Source organism: Crocuta crocuta, unplaced genomic scaffold (genome assembly GCF_008692635.1).
Source record: "Crocuta crocuta isolate KB4526 unplaced genomic scaffold, BGI_CrCroc_1.0 scaffold586, whole genome shotgun sequence".
Lineage (NCBI taxonomy): Eukaryota > Metazoa > Chordata > Mammalia > Carnivora > Hyaenidae > Crocuta > Crocuta crocuta.
This window is the reverse complement of record NW_027532407.1, coordinates 4,905,137-4,926,134: the sequence shown is the minus strand read 5'-3', so window position 1 is coordinate 4,926,134 and position 20,998 is coordinate 4,905,137. Positions and strand designations below refer to the sequence as shown.

At 35.0% G+C, this 20,998-nt stretch overlaps 1 protein-coding gene across 2 annotated transcripts in view; it reads right to left on the bottom strand.

The window, feature by feature from the left end:
• Positions 1 to 345: 345 nt before the first annotated feature.
• RB1 (RB transcriptional corepressor 1) overlaps positions 346 to 20,998 on the bottom strand; it is a 168,456-nt gene continuing 147,803 nt past the window's right edge. The window contains exons 19-27 of one of the 2 annotated variants that reach the window (XR_013338725.1): positions 20,459 to 20,604; positions 16,119 to 16,223; positions 14,977 to 15,090; positions 14,717 to 14,880; positions 9,835 to 9,865; positions 7,931 to 8,073; positions 7,366 to 7,415; positions 4,625 to 4,778; positions 346 to 407 (exon numbers count right to left, since the gene is read on the bottom strand). Coding sequence is in view for 1 of the 2 variants with exons in the window: in XM_077778782.1 (XP_077634908.1) it covers positions 4,705 to 4,778; positions 7,366 to 7,415; positions 7,931 to 8,073; positions 9,835 to 9,865; positions 14,717 to 14,880; positions 14,977 to 15,090; positions 16,119 to 16,223; positions 20,459 to 20,604 (827 nt within the window). In the remaining variant the exon portion in view is untranslated. Of the gene's footprint in view, positions 408 to 3,591; positions 4,779 to 7,365; positions 7,416 to 7,930; positions 8,074 to 9,834; positions 9,866 to 14,716; positions 14,881 to 14,976; positions 15,091 to 16,118; positions 16,224 to 20,458; positions 20,605 to 20,998 lie in introns of those variants that run through there. The other variant, XM_077778782.1, reaches the window with a different exon arrangement.

Below are 20,998 nucleotides of genomic sequence, written 5' to 3'. Positions count from 1 at the left end.
CAAGAATACAGTCATTGCTGATAGAGGTTTGTGAAGATACCATTTAAAGCTTTTTAAAAGTAAAGGCTAATGTTCTTCAGCTAAGACCTGAAAAATTGCCAGTCATTAAGGACCAAACTTGGTGATTTTTATTTAGAGGCAGGATTCCTGACCAGTGATAATGAAAAGGAAACAATGAAAACTATATAGCCTTGTTTACTGCTTTTTGCTTTTTTTTTTTTAATCTAATTAGCCTTCCCCATGCTATTATTACACCAGACTCGGAAAATTGCAAAGAAAAATGATACATCATACCTGTTATTTTTAATTCAGTCTTTGTCCAAGCATAAAAACGGAAAGCATACTGATTTTCTCTCACTAAATGCAGTTAAAATCATGATGTTTTCTATTGAGGAAGTGTTGTTGGTCTGTGGAATAAATATAACTTTCATATTAAATTGTCATTATCTTATATTTCACTGCTAGTATATAAGCATACTCCCAAAATAATGGACACAGAAAAGATTTATGAGAATATACAGCTTCATACGAAAAGAGCTTGTTTTAAACCCCAGACACTATCAGCATTACTAAGATATATTTCTATGCAAGATGCTATAGTTGTGGTAGAAATATGCTATTTCTAAAGGTAAGGCTTCCTGTTGTCCTGTAAAATATTTAGTCTAAAGGAAAATTCTACTACTGAATGAATCATTACCAATGCCATGTACACTAGCCCAAAAACAAAAAACAAAAATATGCTTTGACAGGCAAGTTTCTATGAAATCATCCAGATGGTACTACAACCACTGTAGTACAGGGTCTTCCCACCATTTACACCTTAAAACTGTAATAAGTAAATCAATAAAGAAATTTGAACTTGTCCTTTTTATCATAAAGAGTTTTGATTACTAAAATACTAAATCTCTGGAAGTGATCAATTTTCTATCATCCAGACTAAAAACTTTTAGTGTCAGAAAGGCTACTTGATTTTGCTTTGACCTAAGAGACGCATCTGCTGTAAGATCCCAAAATAGATACAGTCCTTTGAGGTGTGATTGCTGCTGTTCCTGCTGTAAGCTCTTCGCCGTTCGTCCTTCAGGAACAAACATGTTGCTGTTCTAGAAGGAGAGAATTCCACTTTCCGCCATTTTTTTTGAGAAATCTTATTACTGAAATTCAAGATAATTCCATATCTGAAACCCCTGGTATGAGATACATGTCATACTATTTTTTGGAGTTTAGTACATATACCCCATGATATGTAATACCTGAGTAGAGCCTAGGTTAGATTCCCAAAATCAATGTATTAATATTTTTGTAGTGAAACAAGAATATTCCTACTAAGTAGGCTAAAAGGCTGTAAATAGCTCTATGCCAGTTTAGATACACTTTTGACATCTACCTGACTTTTGCCACCAAACACACAGACCGCTTGGGTTTTTAAGCTTTTTGGATCTCAGAGTTGCAGATAAAAACTGGACTTGTGATACAGAAGTATGATGTTTGGGAGGAAAGGCCTTTAATAGAAACTTTGCATTAGATGACGAGAGATGCTTCTACTCCTCTTACGATTGTCCATTTTCGGTGACGCTTTATTGTTCCTCAAACACACAGGCATATTCCCATCTCGGAGCACCGGCTTTTCCACTGGGTGTCTTCCCATCATGCATGACATACTCCCTCTCCTTGCAGGCTTTGCTCAAACACCACCTCAGCGAGTATTTCCTTGACCACCTCTTTCTCTAGCAGTACTCCCTGCCCTCCCTGCTGATTTTCTGCACAATCAGACATACTATGTATTCCTTGTTTATTCACTTGCTCTCTTTCCTGGAAACTACAATTAGAAGGCAAATGGCACAGAGCTGGGGATCTTAGCTTTATTTATCCATTGCTGTATCACTTGCATTTAGAACTGTCTCTGCAATATGGTGGGTACTGAATATATGACCTATTAAAAGAAGAAGGGAATATTACTTGTTTCCATATACTTGGAAAAATATGCAAAATATACATTCTCTTTTTTTCTTTTTTGACTAAATGTGAGGTTTTTTTTTTTTTTTTAGGTGCTAGAGCTGTAAGAGCAGCCAGGCTGATGCTTCCCATCTGCAGAGAGTGTTTGATGCAGGGATGACTGGACAGGCAATAGGGAAGTCAAACAAGGTGATTTCCGATAGTGATAAACACTGTTACACTCTCGGAGGTCAGTAACAATACAGAGTAAGGATTTTTAGCTTGTGTGGTGGAGGAAGGCCTGTGAGCTGAGCCCTGAAAGACCGGAAGGAACCACCTGTGCAAAATTCTGGGGGAAGAGCACTCCAGACCGCAAATAGAAAGGCCTGAGGTAGAGACATGGTTGGCGTTAGGAAAGAAAACGTCAGTATGGCTGAAGCACAATGAGCAGGAGAAAGTAGCAGAGGAGGAGGATGCCAGTAAACGGGGCCACTTCACGGGCTGGGCTGTCAGTACCTGAGTAACAAGGCGAATCACTTTCCATTTTAAAGAGATCATTTTTGCTCTTTATAAAGGATAGGGAGGGAACAAGGAGACCAATTAGACGTTTAAAACCACGGTCTTGACAAAAGTTGATAAATGACTCTTAATATTTTGTTTGACTTGACTAAGTGGTTAGTAAAACGGGGAAAGACCAGGGTAGAAACAATGTATTTTTGTTTGATTTTGGTTTATATTTGGGGAATTTGGCAGTGGGAGGGGGGCGGTGAGAATCAAGAGTCCCACTGCCTGAGGGCTCTGACCTCCACAAAGAGGTCTGGCCAGAGAGAGAAATTTGGGAATCACCAGCAGCACAGGAAGGCAATGGAAGGTTAAGAATGGAAGAGGTGCTAGGAGAGAAGCCAGGTATAGAAGAGAACGTTAGTGCACTTGATACAAAGAACACATCAGACCATGAAGACTCTTAACAACTAATTTATTTTAAAATAAACTATTAATTGTAGAAAATAGTAACAAAGCAATTTTAAATGTACAGTTTTAACCAATACAAAAAAAGCAATAAAGCAGTATCTGAAGCCTTATGTAAGTAATCTCAATATACCATCTTTGAAGTTCCTAAAATTCTGGCACTAACTCTAATGTAAACTTTTATTAGCAAAAGACCCAGAAATATGGTAGCCCTTGACCTAAAAGCTAACTGATTTGTATGATATTCATGCAGAAACTAATGAGGAAATGGGAGAAAGCTTTCTGGTGCCTTTGTTATCAAAGATAACTGCCAAAAATAAGTTTGAAACTTAAATGAGCACAAAATAAAATGCCATTTTCTAACAAATAAAACCAGAATTCTTTTTAAAAAGAATCCTGAGTTTAGACAAAGTGATTTTTCCTAAAAGCTAGCTGATGCTACCTTAAATATCACCTAGTTTAAATTATACCATCTCTAAATAAGTTAATCACACAAGATAGTTTAAATACACCTTTAGGTGCCGGGGAGGGGGGAGAGCGCCTCTTTTTCTAATGTAGCTGTTTTAATTCGAAGCTTTTGCACAAAATCAGTTAGAAACATGAATGCCTAACCCAAAGACCTTTGATTACTTGCAATTTTGGAGTAGAAATGATGTGGCTTTGAATATGCCAGTGTTAGACCATACTGACTTAAAAAAAAAAAAAGACAATAGCCAGCTCAAAAGATACATGGAAGACATGTACAATTCGAGAAAACACACCCCTTCCCATTTTAGGAGGGCAGAATAACTGCTGAGATGCAATTAGACAAACCTCTAAGAAAGAAAAATTAAGGCTCCTATAGTTAACAGTCTGTTTGTGGAGTAAAATTATTTTACATCTTGATTCTTCGGACCCAGAAACATTAGAAAGTGCACTTGGGGTATCCTGTCTTCGGGCCCTCTATAGCAAAGCTCTAGCTGAACACTTTATTTTCCAAGTACTACATGGGTACTTCCTGAATTCAGGGATCTGATGGTTTATAAAAACCAAGAGTACTATTAATAAGTCTCATTTTAAAGCAGGAGTTGGATGGAGAAAAGGATCAATAAATTCTTACAAGTCCTGAGGTATGAAATCTGTATCAGTAGTATGACAACATCATTTGTTTATACTCTGCTTTCTGCTTGTATTTTAAAAGTAAAATTTATAAAACAAGCACACAGTACATCAGATTCCATTAGTAAACTAAAATCTAATGTGTAAAAATTAGTAATTTTTTCTAGTTCAGGATCACTTGGGGTGGGGGTGGGGGGAGTAGTCAGCCAAATTGCATTTGGAAGACAGGACACATAGTCTAAGGGCGTTCATGTTAAATTAAAAATATATAAATATAAATTAATAAAAATAATAGCAAACATCAAATATACGCCACAAGAAAAGACAAAGTACTCAAATAGGCCTGGGTTGCTGGGATGCCACTCCCAGGGCATCCTTACCATTTGTAGAGCAGAGCAATTATGCTTTGGAAATGGAAACATCTGCTACAACTTTGTAAATGGCAATGTTTACACAAGATTTTCAATCCTGTGCAATAACAATTTATATTCTACTGACTATAGTGTCACAAGTGGCTTAGGAATCCCCTGCACATACAGGCAAGCCCATCTGCACACTCGATATCCGATACTGATATCCACAAAAAGAGCTGAAGAAACATATCCAATATGGCCGTAAACAGAACCTGGGAGAGTCACACAGTCAGCTCCGTGAGAGACAATGATGCCACAGGTATACATGGTGCCCTCTGAGGTCACGGGATCCTCATTTTTCTTCCCTGTTTGAGGTATCCATGCTATCATTCATTTTTTGCTTCTGCATTCGTGTTCGGGTAGATGCTGGAAAAAGGACGCAGAAATGTTAACAGCACTGATGGTGCTGGATGAGTTGACAAAAGGCTGCCATAAGCATGAGGCTCATGCCAAATCGATGGGAGTTCAGGGCCTGGCAAGCGTGGTTTCCAAATTTTTTGTTATGTAATTTCTATCGGCACATTATTTTCCAAGTATGTACCACCAAAATATGTATGGTGTATATGTCTACCGTCTATGTTTGTAGATGAATGATAAAACACACAGAGCCCAAACAAACATTAAAAACAAAGGAGAAAAAAACAGGTAAAGACTCTAATATTTTCTCTATGTACCAAGAGGTGGTCTCGCATACTCGCAGGTGTGCCCAACTGTGCAGACCACAGCTTCAGAGATGCTGAGGCTGGGTTTGGCCCTGTGGCCAAGCAGAATTCTGGCCTGGCCTAGAATCATCTGGAGTGAGTGGTACTTGTCACAAAGCAAGCAGTTCCCTTGTACTTGGAGATACCTTGCAAAGACGTCAGCTCACAGCTCATTTAATTTGGACGTGAAAAATTTAAAAGTACAGTATTAATTACAAAAAACCCCAACCAGAAAACTTCTTTTAAGTTATTTAAAATGCTTAACTTGATTTTAGGTGGTGGGCACACCTTCTTCATAAAGAGGAAACAAATCCGCATTTGGAAAAGAAGGAAAATACTACTTCTAAGTCTTCCTTCTCTGAGCGATCCAGCACTGTGTGATGGGTCTTTTCTGAATGCATGTCTTTGAGGAGGAAAACTGAAGAATTCCTTAGCCTCAGGGGTTAACAATCCTGCTGCTGCTTCCCAATTTTCCAGCCTCAGAAAGGTCCTGAACTGCAGCCTGGCATTGAGAATGCACCATCACTGCTGAGTGTGGCACCGCAAAATGTACTGACAACAGCGACTGAACTCTTCTCTAAGAAAATATACACATTTTTTACAGCTTTCTGCTCCTTTTAAAATGCATATTTGGGAGCTTCCAAATGTTTTCAAAGCTTCATTTTGGTCATAAACTTCATGTCTACTTTCACATAATGAGGGGAAATGCCACAACTATGTAAGTTAAAACAGACGTGTAAAATCCAAAAAAGAGATTCATTTATAACCCAAAACTTTAAACTCTTGGTATATTTAGTTTTCATTGTACTCTTCAAAATAATACACAAAGAAAGATATGGTTTAAAAAAATCAAAAGAATTCTTTTTATTTTTTTATTTTATTATTATTTTTAAAATTTTAGAGACAGAGAGTGCGTGTGAGCAGGGAAAGAGGGCAGATGGGAGACAGAGCATCTTAAGCAGGCTCTATACCTAAAACACGGGGCTCAATCCCAGGAATCCAGGATCATGACCTGAGCCGGTATCAAGAGTTGGACAGATGCTCAACCAACTGAGCCATGCAGGTGCCCAGAAAGTATTCTTTTAAATGCTTTATACTTTAAATACTTAGTATTTACAGACACATATTTAAAGAAAGCCCTTTTTAAAAAGTCACATTTCAATTGGTACTGTTCTTAATGTCCTATGACCTAGGAATAATACGGTTTTTTTTTTTAAAATGTTTATTTATTTATTTTTGAGAGAGTGAGGGAGAGGGTGGGAGAGAGACAGACACACAGAGACAGAGAATGTGTGCATATGAACAGGGGAAGGGCAGAGAGAGGGGGCAGAGAGAGGAGACAGAGTCTCCCAGGCTGGCTCCACGCTGTCAGGGCAGAGCCTGACGTGGGGCTTAAACTCAACTGCAAGATCATGACCTAAGCAGAAATCAAGAGTTGGATGCTTAGCTGACTGAGTCACCCAGATGCCCCAATAGTTTTAATACTTATCTCTGAAATAAGTGTCTTCTTTCCCAGTACGAGCTATCTTTCCTGTCAACGGATCTGGCAGATTATCAGGAAACGTCCCACTTACTACCACAGCTATCTCTGTAGGACAACCCAGTAGTAGTCAGTATGTGTTTGTCTTTTTCTTAAAGCAGTTTCCGTTTATTATACTTGGGTTAATCTTTTATAGTCTTAGGGTAGCTTAGGATAGAATCCCATTTGCCTTAACATTCCCAATTCATGTCACTCTGTAATCTGGAAAATAATCTGGTGCTCTTTATCAAAATTCTAATTTCTAGTAAGGGAAAACTTTTGTTTGACATTACATTTCTAAAACTTGCAAATTAGAGAAGTTCCATAATAGAATAAAAAATTATTCTTCAAATAAGGGTGATGACATTTATATATGCTAATTTTATTTAAAAAACCCTTTCCTTATATCCAACACTCTTTAAGAGTTCCTCACTATGGTTTTGCTCTCCTGAAATATTTCTAACCACAGCCATTCATGTTGTAGATGTGGTTTCACTTAGTATTTCTGCACGAAAGATTTTAGTAAGAGTAAAGATGACCTTCACTTTGCAGCATGCATTTAATCCACAAATGTCTGTGAGTAAAAAGTACATACTTGATTGAATTACATTTTAAGTGCATAAGCAAGTGTGCTAATTTAGGGAATTATACGCATTTATTCCTTTAAAACATGAAAAGGACTTCTGCATAATAAACAATGGTTTCATTTACATAAGGTGAAATAAGTACTTACTCATTTCTGCCAGTTTCTGCTGAAATTTGGATTCCCCTGGGAGAGGTTTACTGCAGATTTAAAAATGGCAAAACATTTCATATGTGTATGGATAAATGGAAAACTCAAATTTTCAATACCTATGGTGATTTCAAGGACTTATTTTGTACTCTGAATGGCTTTTAATTTCAAAGCTTTATAAACAAAACATCTAAAATATAAATCATCACAAATTTAGGACCTTTTGTCAGTGATTTTTACAAAACACAGTAGTTAATATTTCTCAAGAATAAGCACTTAAAAGTCTAATGTTAATCATAGTGAAATTTTATCAATGGCTTTATAAAAAAGATTAAAAAACATCAGATTGCTAGTATCTGATGTTTTCAATGAATTTCATTAGACAGTATATGATTTATATGGTGCTTTTAACTTCGGGATACATTCCTACCTATTCTAAGCAATGTTCACAACTTCCAAATAAAACTGGCATAATAGGGCCTGGCGGAAGTTCGGAGCATAGCTGCACTCTGGGTTCTCCACACACCAGCTCAGCTACTGAAAAACATCTGAAGCCAGTTCCTACCTTCCATCTGCTTCATCTGATCCTTCAATATCAAAGCGGAGTTTTTTCAGGGGTTTAGGAGGGTTGCCTCCTTCAGCACTTCTTTTGAGCACACGGTCGCTGTTACACACCATCTGATTTATTTTCTGGAACTTCTCAGAAGTCTACAAATTACAAAATTCTCTATTTTAAATCATTAAATGCCAAGATTTTGCAGTTAGCAACCTTTAATTGTAGCTTGAGGGGTGTCAAAAGTCAGGCAGAGGTAATATCTGTATTTTCATTCTCTGCTTTATTGCACCGAATGAGATATGAAAAATCTTAGAATCAGCATAACTACATCTAACTGCCCCAATTAAATATCCTCCTCTCTCTCCCCATGAGGCTTCCCGCCTTCCTCCAGCAAGTCTGACTTACTCTGAAAATCTTGGTTCCTCATTTCCGGAACACACACACACAAAACCAGGGCTACTTCTCAAAAGCGTGTAAAGTTGGAATGGCTTTCTGGAACCTTATGGGTTTTTTCTGAGGGTATAACATGACCAGAGAGAATATCACAAGAATCTACTAAGAAGTGAAATGTCTATTCAATAATAATTCTGGACTCAATTTGTGGGTATTATGTTGACAAGTCATATAGTTTATGTATTTTAAACCATTATCGATACAGTATTTATTGATATTTATTGAAATGTGAATTAAGTTTTTAAATAAAAATTCAAATATCAAAAGACTTTGAGTCCATCCATTATTACTGGAGATGATCTGAAATATTTATCTCTTGAGGGAGAATCCTGTAAAGCAAAGTAAAGAAAGCTTTGGTAATAAGTACCAAAGGGGACACAATTCCTTATTTTATCCAAAGGACAAACACAGGGAAAAATTCTATTTCTTACATGCCTGCTTTAGAACTGGAGAGGGGATTACCTCAGGGATGTGTATGAACATATGCATCTGAACTAAAAAGTGAAGTCAGACTGTTGATAAAAATATTAAGTCTGACTTGATGATTGATTTGACAGCGAGGATTACTCTACTAATTAAGTTTTACTTTCCAAAAATTAAATAAGGTAATTTTCTAAAAATTAAATGCAAAAACAAGTTTAGTACATGTAACATTTTCTCAGTTCTTTTAGAGGTTAGAGCAAGCAGAAAAGTTTGAGGACCACCGCTCTACATAGATCCAGATCCAACTCTACCTATGTGGCTGCACATCTCCTTTGGGAAGCCTGACAGCTGTAGCCTATCTTGAGCTAAATGCCACAGCATTTACTACCCGTAACATATATTTTAACGCTCAGTCTTCTAGTATAAACACCATTATCCTTCTCTAGTTATTTCATTTGGAGCAGTGGGGTAGGCACACTCTAGAATGGCTCTCATGAATCCCCACCTCCTAGGTTTTATACCCTTGTGTAACCCTCCCTTCTCTGAGTGTGTGGACTGGACCTAGTATTACCTTGTTTCTGACAAAAATATGACAAAAGTGATGGAATATTACTTCCAATATTAGTCACAAAAAGACTGTGACTTCCATTGTGCTGTATACTTCCCTCTTTCCCTCTCTTCTTGTTCCTAGGGAAGCAGGATGCCATGTTGTGAGTAATGAGTGAATCCATGTAGAGGCTCAAGTGACAAGGAACTGATGGCTTAAAAAAAATCTATGTAATGTATTATGTAATTTCAAAGGACATTTAAAAAACCACTTTGAAATTTAACAATTAGGAGTATAATTTGAAATTAAATGTGATTTGAAAAATAAATCTGCTATCTATCTATGTCCCTATCTTTCTTTCTTTCTAAACTCTATGCAACATGCATTGATGAGGTGTTTGAATAACAGCATTTGTTAATTCAAATTACAGAAATCTACAATTTCTTTTATAGTTACAATGCATGCCCCTGTATTTCAAAGAAATACTCACCCCAAATGATTCACCAATCGATACTAAGATTCTGTCAAGATAAAATACAAATTAGTAATGAAAATCATACATAACTGTGCACAGATGAACATACATCATTCTAAGCTATTAGAAATAGGAAATCAAAGGTTTGCTCTACCCTAGAACCACAATAAAATTATAGTCATAAGTGGCTTATTCTACAGTGCTAGTCTAATCATACAATGGACTGGTCTCTTAGATTTTTAAAGAACTACATGACTAAAAGAATATAACTCTGCTACATGAAAAGAAGGTAAAGGAAAAAATTAAGTTTATCCATATTTAATTCTCATAAATCCATGGGTAACAAAATTTCTTTCACATTTTCTCATTAAAAATTTGCCTAACATTTGGCAAAAATTTATAGTATTAAATAATCAGTATTTGAATTAAGATCTCTACTGATACATAGTAAAGTCTGTCATATTAGAATCAGAAATCTCTATTTGTCCTTGTTTGAAGCATATAATTTATGTTCTTTTGTTTTTATTTGAGTATAGTTGACACACTATGGTACATTAGTTTCAGATGTATAACACAGTGATTCAACAAGTTTATACATTATGGCTATACTCACCACAAGCTTAGCTAACATTTGTCACTATATATCACTATTACAGTATCACAGACTATCATCACTACTCATGCGGAACTCTTTATTCCCACGACTTACTCATTCCGTAATAGGAAGCCTGTATCTCCCACTCCCCGTCGCCCATTTTGCCCATCCCACACTCCCTCTCCTCTGGCAGTCACCACTTTGTCCTCTGTATTTATAGGTCTGATTCTGATTTTTGCTTATTTTTATTTATTTTTATTTCACTTATGAGTGAAATCATGTGGTATTTGGTTTTTTCTGACTTATTTCACTTAGCAGAATGTCTTCAAGGTCTATCCGTGTTGTCTCAAATGGCACGATCTTAAAATTTTTAATGGCTGCATAATATTCTCTTGTACATATATACATCTTCTTTATCCATTCACATATGAATAGACACTTGGGTTGTAAATAATGCTGCAGTAAACAAAGGGGAGCATATATTTTCTTGAATTAGTGTTTTTATTTTCTTTGGATAAGTATACCACAGTGGAATGATTGGATCATACAGTATTTCTATTTTTAAGTTTTTGGAAAGCCTCCATACTGTTTTCCACTGTTGGCTATACCAATTTTACATCTCCAGCAACAGCATACAAAGTTTCCTTTTCCTCCACATCCTCACCAACACTTGTTATTTCTTGTCTTTTTGATTCTAGTCATTCTATAGGTGTGATATCTCACTGTGGTTGATTTGCATTCCCCTAATTAATGATTTTGAGCATCTTTTCATGTATCTGTTGGACATCTGTATGTCTTCTTTGGAAAAATGTCTATTAAGATTCTCCACTCACTTTATAATCTGATTTTTTATTTGCTGTTGAGTTGTATGAGCTCTTTATAAATTTTGAGTATTAACTTTTTTTTCAGATATGTGGTTTCAAATATTTCTCCCATTCACTAGCTTGCCATTTCATTTTATTGATGGTGGGTTTTTGTTTTTGTTTTTTTTTTTTGCTGTTCAGAAGCTTTTTATTTTGATATAGTTCCACTTGTTTATTTTTGCTTTTGTTTTGTTTCCCTTGCCTTCGAAGACATATTGAGAAAAAAATGTTGCTATAGCTGATGTCAGAGAAATTACTGTCTATGATCTCTTCTGTGAGTTTTATGGTTTCAGGTCTCACATTTTGGCCTTTAATCCAATTTGAATTTACTTTTGTGTAAGGTATTAAAAGGTGGTCCACTTTCATTGTCCCAGCACTATATATTAAAGAGATGTTCTTTTCCCCATTGGCAGCTTTCCTGCCATTTCAATTTTCTGGAATCATTTTAGGAGAATTAATTCTTCTTTAAGGATCTGGTAGAATTCATCTTTGAATGCATGTGGCCTGGATATTTATTTTCTGGTAGTTTTTGGATTACTGATCCAACTTCATTACTAGTAATCAGTCTGTTCAGATTTTCTATTTCTTCCTGATTCAGTTTTGGAAAATGATATGTTTCCAGGAATTTATCTATTTCTGCGAGGCCATCCAATTTGTTGGTATACAATTTTTTGTAGCAGTCTCTTATAATCCTTCATAATTCTGTGGTGTCAGTTGTTACGGCCTTTTTCTTTCTGACTGTATTTACTTGGGTCATTCTCTTTTTCTTGATGAGTTGAGCTAAGGGAGTATCAATTTTGTTTGTCTTTTCAAAGAACCAGCTCTTGGTTTTATTAACTTTTTTCCAATGTTTTTTTATTTTTTAGTCCCTACATCATTTATTTCTGCTCTGATCTTTATGATTTCCTTTCTTCTCCTCACCTTGGGCTTTGTTCACCTTTTTCTAGTTCATTCAGGTGTAAGGTTTATTGTTTATTTGAGCTTTTCTGGCTTCTTGAAGTGAGCCTGTATTGCTATATATTTTCCTTGTAGAACTCTTTCACTACATCTCAAAGATTTTTGGATTATTGGTTTCACTTTCATTTCTCTCCATGAATTTGTTTCTTTGATTGCTTTGTTGGCCCACTGGTTATTTAGGATCATGTTGTTTAGTCTCCACGTGTTTGTCTTTTTTCCAGTTTTTTTTCTTGTGATTTACTTCTAGTTTCATACTACTGGGATCAGAAAAGATGCATGGTATGATTTCAATCTTCTTAAATTTATGGAAGCTTGTTTTGTGTTTTACATGTGATCTATTCTGGAGAATGTTCCATATGCACTTGAGAATAATATATATTTTGTTGTTTCTGGATTGAATGTTACGTCCATCTGTTCCAAAGTGTCATTCAAAGACTGTTTCCTTATTGATTTTCTGCCTGAATTATCCACTGATATTAAGAGGACTGTTAAAATTCCTTACTACTACTATATTACCATTAATTTCTCTATGTCTGTTAGTATGTGCTTTATGTATTTAGGTGCTCTAATACATGTGCTGGGTGCACAGATATTTACAACCGTTACACCCTCTTATTGGACAGCTCTCTTTATCATTATGTAGTGCCCTTCTTTGTCTCCAGTTACAGTCTTTATTTGAAAATCTATTTTGTCTCGTATTAACATTACTGATTAAAAGAATGTTTGCTTCCATTTGCATGGTAAATGTTTTTTCATCCCTTTACTTTCAATCTGTATGTGTCTGTATGTTGAAGGTGAGTCTCTTATAGGCAGCATATAGAAGAGTCTTATATTTTTATCCATTACACCACCCTCTCTCTCTTTTGATTGGAGCATTTAGGCCATTTACATTTAAAGTTATTACTGATAGGTACGTATTTATTGTTATTTTGTTCCTTGTTTTCTGGTCATTTTTGTACTTCTTCTCTGTTCCTTTCTTCTCTTGCTTTCTTTGTGACTAACGAGTTTCTATAGTGGTATATTTGGCTTTCTTTCTCTTTATTTTTTGTGTATATATCATAGGTTTGGGGTTTTGTGGTTGCCATGAGTGAACCATATAATTTGTTTTTAATAATAAAGCTGAAGAACAGCATTAGCCTGACATAACAAGGATATAATCATATGCACATGGGACTATTAGGTTTTATTGTCCTCCAATTCTTTGATAAGTGGCCATGATTCTACATATATTTGATTAAGCAGAATATCTATATACACTGGATAGAGTATTAAGATGTTTTATTAATGCCTGATCAATAATTTATCTAAGATTTTAAGAATGTGAATTTTTTGCTAAAGAACCTCAACCCAGAAGTGATTTCACTAAATTCAGCAAATATCCATCATCATAAGTATAGTATGGATCAATTCTCATTACCTAAGTATAATTTTCATGTGGCAGTGTGGGACTGTGTAAATTAAATTAGCATGGTGCAGCATCTTAGCAACTTACAATGTAATCTGTAGGTATCAGTACACAGACACTATACCACCACCAAATAAAAGATGGTACAGAGGTGCATGAGAGCATTTATATCACTTGCCAATTATTTTCTACTTTATCTCTTCCTGTAGACTTTGAAATTTTTACCATGAGTGTGCATTACTTATACAATTAAACACCCCAACAAATGTTTCTAAAGGGTTAATATATCTCCCTCTCCCTGTTTGTTTCTCTTGCCCATTAAGTACAACTATATGAGCTGACAATTTTAAGAGATGAGACTACATTAACTATACTTTCTAATCTGCCTACCACTCTGTACAAATTAAGTCAGTTTCAAACTGCCCATGATAACATATAATAAGTCAATGGAAGCACTTCAAAGCCAGAAAGCACTTGTGGTTGGATGTGGAAGATGATATAATGATTTGTAGTTGCACAGAACCTTTCATCTAGGAATTTAAAACAGCTTCATACTCATCATCTCCCTGACAGACATCACCCTACCAAAGTAGCCCTGACACCTGTCCCAAGTAATGTAAGGAAGCTGCAGGCAGAATTAAGAATGGACTTCTAAAGACCTAATTTACAGTCATCTGCATTTAATCAGTCATCTACATTTTTATAACAAAGCAAGATGAACAAGTTCACTGAGTTTACAGGACATTCAATAAAACTACAGAATAAAAATTCTTAACTGAAAGTAATCTACTTTGTTTAGCAGATTCGCTACTTGGAAAACTATGAAAGTGATTTTAAACTTATGCTAAAAGTTGTTCTCTGTTACCAAAAAACAGATCCTAGCATCCAGGAAGGGTTGATGACTAAATCTGCAAAGCCATTTAAGTAAACATTGTTTTCCTTTCCTGCCAAATTCTTACCACGTCACTTAATATAAATTATTATTCACTTTAAATGAAGAAAGCTTTATATTTTTGTGCTTGGGTCAAAATAATCCCCTCTTATTCTTTGCCCCTTCCCTAAAGAGAAAACACAAACCTTGATCTTGGAGTCATTTTTGTTGGCGTTGGCACACCTTCTGAAATTTTATATGGATTCTTCAGGGGTGAAATATAGATGTTTCCCCCAGGAATTCGTAAAGGTGAACTAGAAAACTTGTAAGGGCTTCGGGGAATGTGAGGTATTGGCGACAAGGTAGGGGGCTAAGGCAAAAACAAAAAGATTATGTTTTTAATGCTTTAGTGAGATCCATCGCTTTATAAGTACATTTTGCCAATCAAAGGATATTTCCGACATACCCTGGTAGAAGCATACTGCAAAATATTTGTTTTAAGTCTCTGCATGAAGACCGAGTTATAGAATACAATAATGGAATCATATTCCTCTTCTCTGATCAAAACACGTTTGAATGTCTAAGGAAGAAGAATAAAAATACCTGTTAAATGAAGTTGGAAATTTATATTTAAAAAATTTTTTTTTATAGTTTATTCATTTTTGAGACAGAGACAGAACATGAGTGGGGGAGGGGCAGAGAGAGAAGGAGATACAGAATCTCAGTCTCCAGGCTCTGAGTTGCCAGCACAGAACCCGATGCTGGGGCTTGAACCCACAAACCATGAGATCATGACCTGAGCCAAAGTCGGACGCTTAACTGAGCCACCCAGGTGCCCTGAAATTTATCTCTTTAGATCTTCTTTTTTATTAACTCATAATATGTTTGAACAGTAAGAATCACATATTATATAGTTTAAAAAATCTGAAAAAGCCTTCTTAGGTTTGGGTTATAGCTGATGTAAAAGTGTTTAACCCAAATTGTGTTTAAAGAACAAAATGCAAATATATGGATATATCTAAAATGTGACAGATTTTTTTAAAAGTTTATTTACTTTGGGGGGAGAGAGAGATGAAAAGAGAGGGGAGAGAGAGAGAGAGACAGAGGGAGGGAGGGAGAGATGGAGAGGGAGAGAGAGAGAAAGAGAGGTGGGAAAGAGAATATGAATTGGTGAGGGGCTGCGAGAGAGGGGGATAGAGAATCATGAGCAGGTTCTGCACTGTCAGCATGGAGCCCAACTCAGGGCTTGAACTCATGAACTATGAGAACATGACCAGAGCTGAAACCAAGAGGTGGACAACTGACTAAGCCATCTAGGTGCCCTGAAATGTCAGATTATTTTTTATGTATATATACATGTAAAGTTTATTACAAATATCCTGTTTACTGGATGGATATAATATTCCTTATTAACTTTAAAATATGAATTTGGATACTGAAGTGTCCTAACTGTCCAATTCCATTTTAGTTACAAATAACTAATAAAAGTAAAAAACTGATAGGTGAATTTATATAATAAGGTCAGAAAACATAGTCTAATTAATGACTTAAATTATCAATATTATTGATATGGATATATCTAAAATCTTACCATGGAAGGTTACTTACCTCCTGAACAGCATGAGGAAGGTCCTTGTATGCTGTTACAATGATTTTGAATTTAAGGTCTATATTTTTCACTTTGCATATGCCATACATGGAACACATCATAATCTAGTAAATCAATGGGGTATAAAAATATCAGAATTTTGTTACATACTTATGTTCTAAAAAGTACTCTATTATCTTTCTTTTAGCTTCAAAAAAATGGAAACTTAAGTTCCTCCAGGATTATCTTTTCCCAAATCCTGAGCTCAGTTTGAAAGCTGATGTGAAGTGTTTAACCCAAATTGTGTTTAAAGAACAAAATGCAAATAGCCAAGTCTCAATTATTAGAACTGATCATCTGGTTTATAAATAACCCTAATTTTGACCTCCGTTTCTTAAATTTTTCCCAGAAAAGTTGAAACTGGAATGAGTTAACTGTGTAACTAGCACTTAAAAAGAAAGAAAAAAAGCCAGTTGTTTAAAAGGCTCAAACCATCAGATAAAACAATACTGAATACATTTGCTAATGGTGGTAAGGGGACTAGAAAGGGGCAGGAGAGAGTCTTTGTACTGTAGATAATGTTCTTGATTTGAAGGCAGGTTATACAGGTTGAGTTCAGCTGATGAATCTGCATTAAGATGTATTCTTATGATACATGGATGTTTTCAGATGCATATACTACGTTTCAATAAAAAATTATTTTTAATGTAAAAATTACACTAGAAATGATTCTCTATTTAAAAAAATCAAACTTTCTTCATTTGTATGAATTTTATTGCCAAATTTAAGTATTCATATCTCTGGAACATTCTTGCTCATATCTACAACTGCCAAGAGTATCTATTTGCCATCCCTTGTTCAGCAACCTACCAGCCCCAATCCTATTTTTCCCATTCAAATGCCATCCAATATCTTCTTTGCTAATTAGCATATTTTCCTATTGCAATTCTTTTCCTAAGGTATCTCTCAGCGAAAACCTTCTTGATTCAAGACATTTAATCTCTTTAGAAACCCTTATCACTACTGTCTTTCTATACTGTAGAAAAGCAGTACAATCATAGGGCAATGAGTGCCTACTTTAAAAAATCCAACGTACTAGACTTTATATATTCAAATATATATTCTCTTGTAAAATATATATATTTGTAGGTTATACCCTTATACACTAATGCACTTTTTGCTGAAAATATTCTTATTGGGAACATTACTTACTGACCTTGCAGAAATGAAAGGATTTTAAGGTAACATTATGAACAACTGCATACCAATAAGACAGATACCTAAGATGGACTAGAAAAATTTAAGACACAAACTACCTAAACTGACTAAAAAAGATATAGAAAACATGAGCTTTCATTAATAATAATAATAAAAAAAACTATCCACAAACAAAAGCCCAGGCCCAGATGGCTTCACTGGTGAATTCTACCAAACATTTAAAAAAGAATCAATACCAATTCCTCACACACTCTTCTGAAACTAGAAGAGGAGGGAACACTTTCCAATTAATTCTGTGAGGTCAGTAGTACTCAAAATCAGACATCAGAGGAAAATTACCATTATCTCTTATGATTATAGATGTAAAGATCCTTAATAAAAACAAGCTGAATCAGCAGCATATCAAATGTATTATGTGACCAAGTGGGATTCATTCCAGAAATCCAAGACTGGCTTAACATACTGAAAAATTCATTAATGTAATATACCACAAATCAATAGAATAAAAGGGGGAAAAAACAATGATCATCTCAATAGATACAGAAAAAAGTATTTGAAAAAAGCATTTAATACTGTTTCATGATAAAAAGACTCAATAAACTAGGAAAAGATTGGGACTTCCTCTACCTGATAAAGGACATATAAGAAAACTCCAATAGCTAACAATACATTTAATGGTGAAAGACTGAATGCTTTCCCCTGAGGTCAGGAATAAGACAAGGATGTCCCCTCTCACTACTTTCACTCAACAGTGTATTGGAGGTTCTATGCTAAAGCAATTTGATGAGCAAAGGAAGTAACAGTCATCTAGACTGCAAAGGAAGAAGTAAAACTACCTCTATTTGAAGATTTATGATCTTATATACTGAAAATAGTAAGGAATCCACTAAAAACTATTACAACTCATAATTTACTTCAGCAAAACTGAAAGACAATATGATTAATATGTGAAAATAACTGTATTTCCATACGCTTGTAATGCATAATCCAAACAAGAAATTAAAGAAACAATTTACAATAGAGTTAAGAGGAATAAACTACTTAGGCGTAAGTTTAATATAACAAGTGAAAGCCTGTATTCTGAAAACTTAAAAACATTACTAAAAAAAATTAAAGAACATCTAAATAAACAGAAAGACATCACATGTTAATCGACTGGAATACTTAACACTCTTAAGATGACAGAGCTCCTCAAACTGATCTATGATTCAGTACAATCGCTATCAAAATTCCAGTTGCCTGTCTTTGTAGAAATTGACAAGCTGATCTTAAAATTCATATGGAAATGCCAGCTTTAGAATAATACAACAAATCTTGAATAAGAAGAGTAAAACTGGGGCGATCATGCTTCCCTATAGATCAATGGAGTAGAAGAGACCAGAAATAAACTTTTACATATATACAGTTAGTTGATTTTTGACAACTGTCAACAGGGAAAGAAAATCCTTTTTAAGAAATGGTGCTGGAACAAGTAGTATTCACCTACAAAAGAATGAAGTTATTAGACTCCTACCTCACACCATACAGAAAAATTAACTCAAATAAAAATGTAAATGTAAGAGCTAAAAGCATAAAACTCTTGGAAAAAAGCAAGGATACACCTTTGTGGTCTCTGATTTGGTGACAGATTTTTAGATATGACACCAAAAGCACCAGCATCAAAAGAAAAAACTAAACTGAACATGATAAAAATTTAAAACTTTTGTGCCTCAAAGGACACCATCAACAATGTGAAAAGACAACTCAGAACTGGAAAAAACACTTGCAAACCATATGAAATAAGGGACTTTTATGTAGACAACATAAAGAACCCTTGTAACTCCATAATAAATAGACAACTCAATAAAAATTATTCAAATGATCTGGATAGATATTTCTCTAAAGAAAATATAAAAATGGCCAATAGGCACGTGAAAAGTGTGTTCAATGTTCAATCAATATCATTAGCAATCAGGGAAATGCAAATCAAAACCATAAAGAGATATCACTCTATACCCAACAGATTGAGTATAATAAAAAAAAGCAAATACGAAGTTGGTGAGGATGTGGAGAAACTGGAACCTCGTACACTGCTGGTAGGCATGTAAAGTATTGTAGATAAGTTGGAAAACAGTCTAGCCAGTCCTCAAAGCTCAACACAGAGTTAGTATATGACCTGACAATTTCACTTCTAGGTATATACCCAAGAAAACTGGAAACATCTATCCACACAAAACTTGTACATAAATGTTCACAGCAACATTATTAATAGCAAAAAAGTAGAAAATAAATGTACACTAAATGATGAATATGATGTGGTATATCCATACAATGGAGTATTATTCAGCAATAAAAAGGAATGAAACACTTATACAAGCTATAACATAGATGAACAATGAAAACATTATACTAAGTAAAAGAAGCCAGACACAAAAGACAACATATTATATGATTACAATTATTAAAAATGTCCAGAACAGGCAAATCTACAGAGATAGAAAGATTAGTGTTGCCTGGGGATAGAGAGAGTGGTGAAGCAGGAGGTGAGTGCTGAAGGGTATGGTGTTTCTTTTTAGCATGATAAAAACTGCCTTAAAAGTGTTTGTGATGATGCTTGCACAACTTTGTGAATACACTAAAAAACCAATGGGGTGTACACTTTAAAGGCTCAATTTGTATGGTATGTGAATTACATCTCAATAAGCCGTCACCAAAATAACACTCTATGTGGTACAGAGAAGAAAAAGGAAGATGTGAGAGATGATTCTTTGTAAAGTAAGCCTTTTACTCATTAGTTTGTTAGTTCGCTCGTTCATTCGTTCATTCATTCAATAGGCACTGTTTTAGATCAACTTGTTCATAAGTCTCATGCTTTTTCCATACTAACAAGAAATCTAGAATACCGTAAGACAGAAAAAGCTCACCAACGGTTTCTTCAGTGATTTTTGTAAACAAGATCTTTCAGGTCATTAAACAAGTTACTAAAATACTCTCAAGCTCTACAGCTCTAAGAATTAGAGCAAAATTATAAAAGGTAGCCAACAAGTGCATATATATTAAGTTTACTAAATTGATTTGGCTTCTCATTTGAACCTAATCTTTAAGAAATCAGTATACAGTTAACAAATAAGTAGAAGAGAAGTGAACTACATTATTTTCTTACCTGATCCAAATGCCTATCTCTCATGAGTTCATACTCATTTTGCAGTGTGTGCTGAAAAAGGGTCCAGATAATGTGTTCCAGTTCGGGGTGGTCAGACAGAAGGCGTGCACACAGGGTATTTAGTCGAAGATATGCTAGTCGGTACACTGGAGCAATAAGGGGAATTAATCATGTTTACTATTCATTTTGAATTAGAAGTAGATTTTCCAAAATATTAAATCGCTATAACCATAACATTGTTAAACAGCATTTTTTTCAAGTTTTTATTTAAATTCCAGTTAGTTAACATATAATATTAGTTTCAAGTGTAGAATTCAGTGATTCATCACATACAACACTCAGTGCACATCACAAGTACCCTCCTTAATACCCGTCACCTCTTTAACCCACTACCCCTCCCATCTCCCCTCTGGTAACTATCAGTTTGTTGTCTATAGTTAAGAGTCTGTTTCCTGGTTTGCCTCTTTTTTTCCCTTATGTGAATTTGTTTTGTTTCTTAAATTCTACAAATGAGTGAAATCATATGGATTTGTCTTTCCC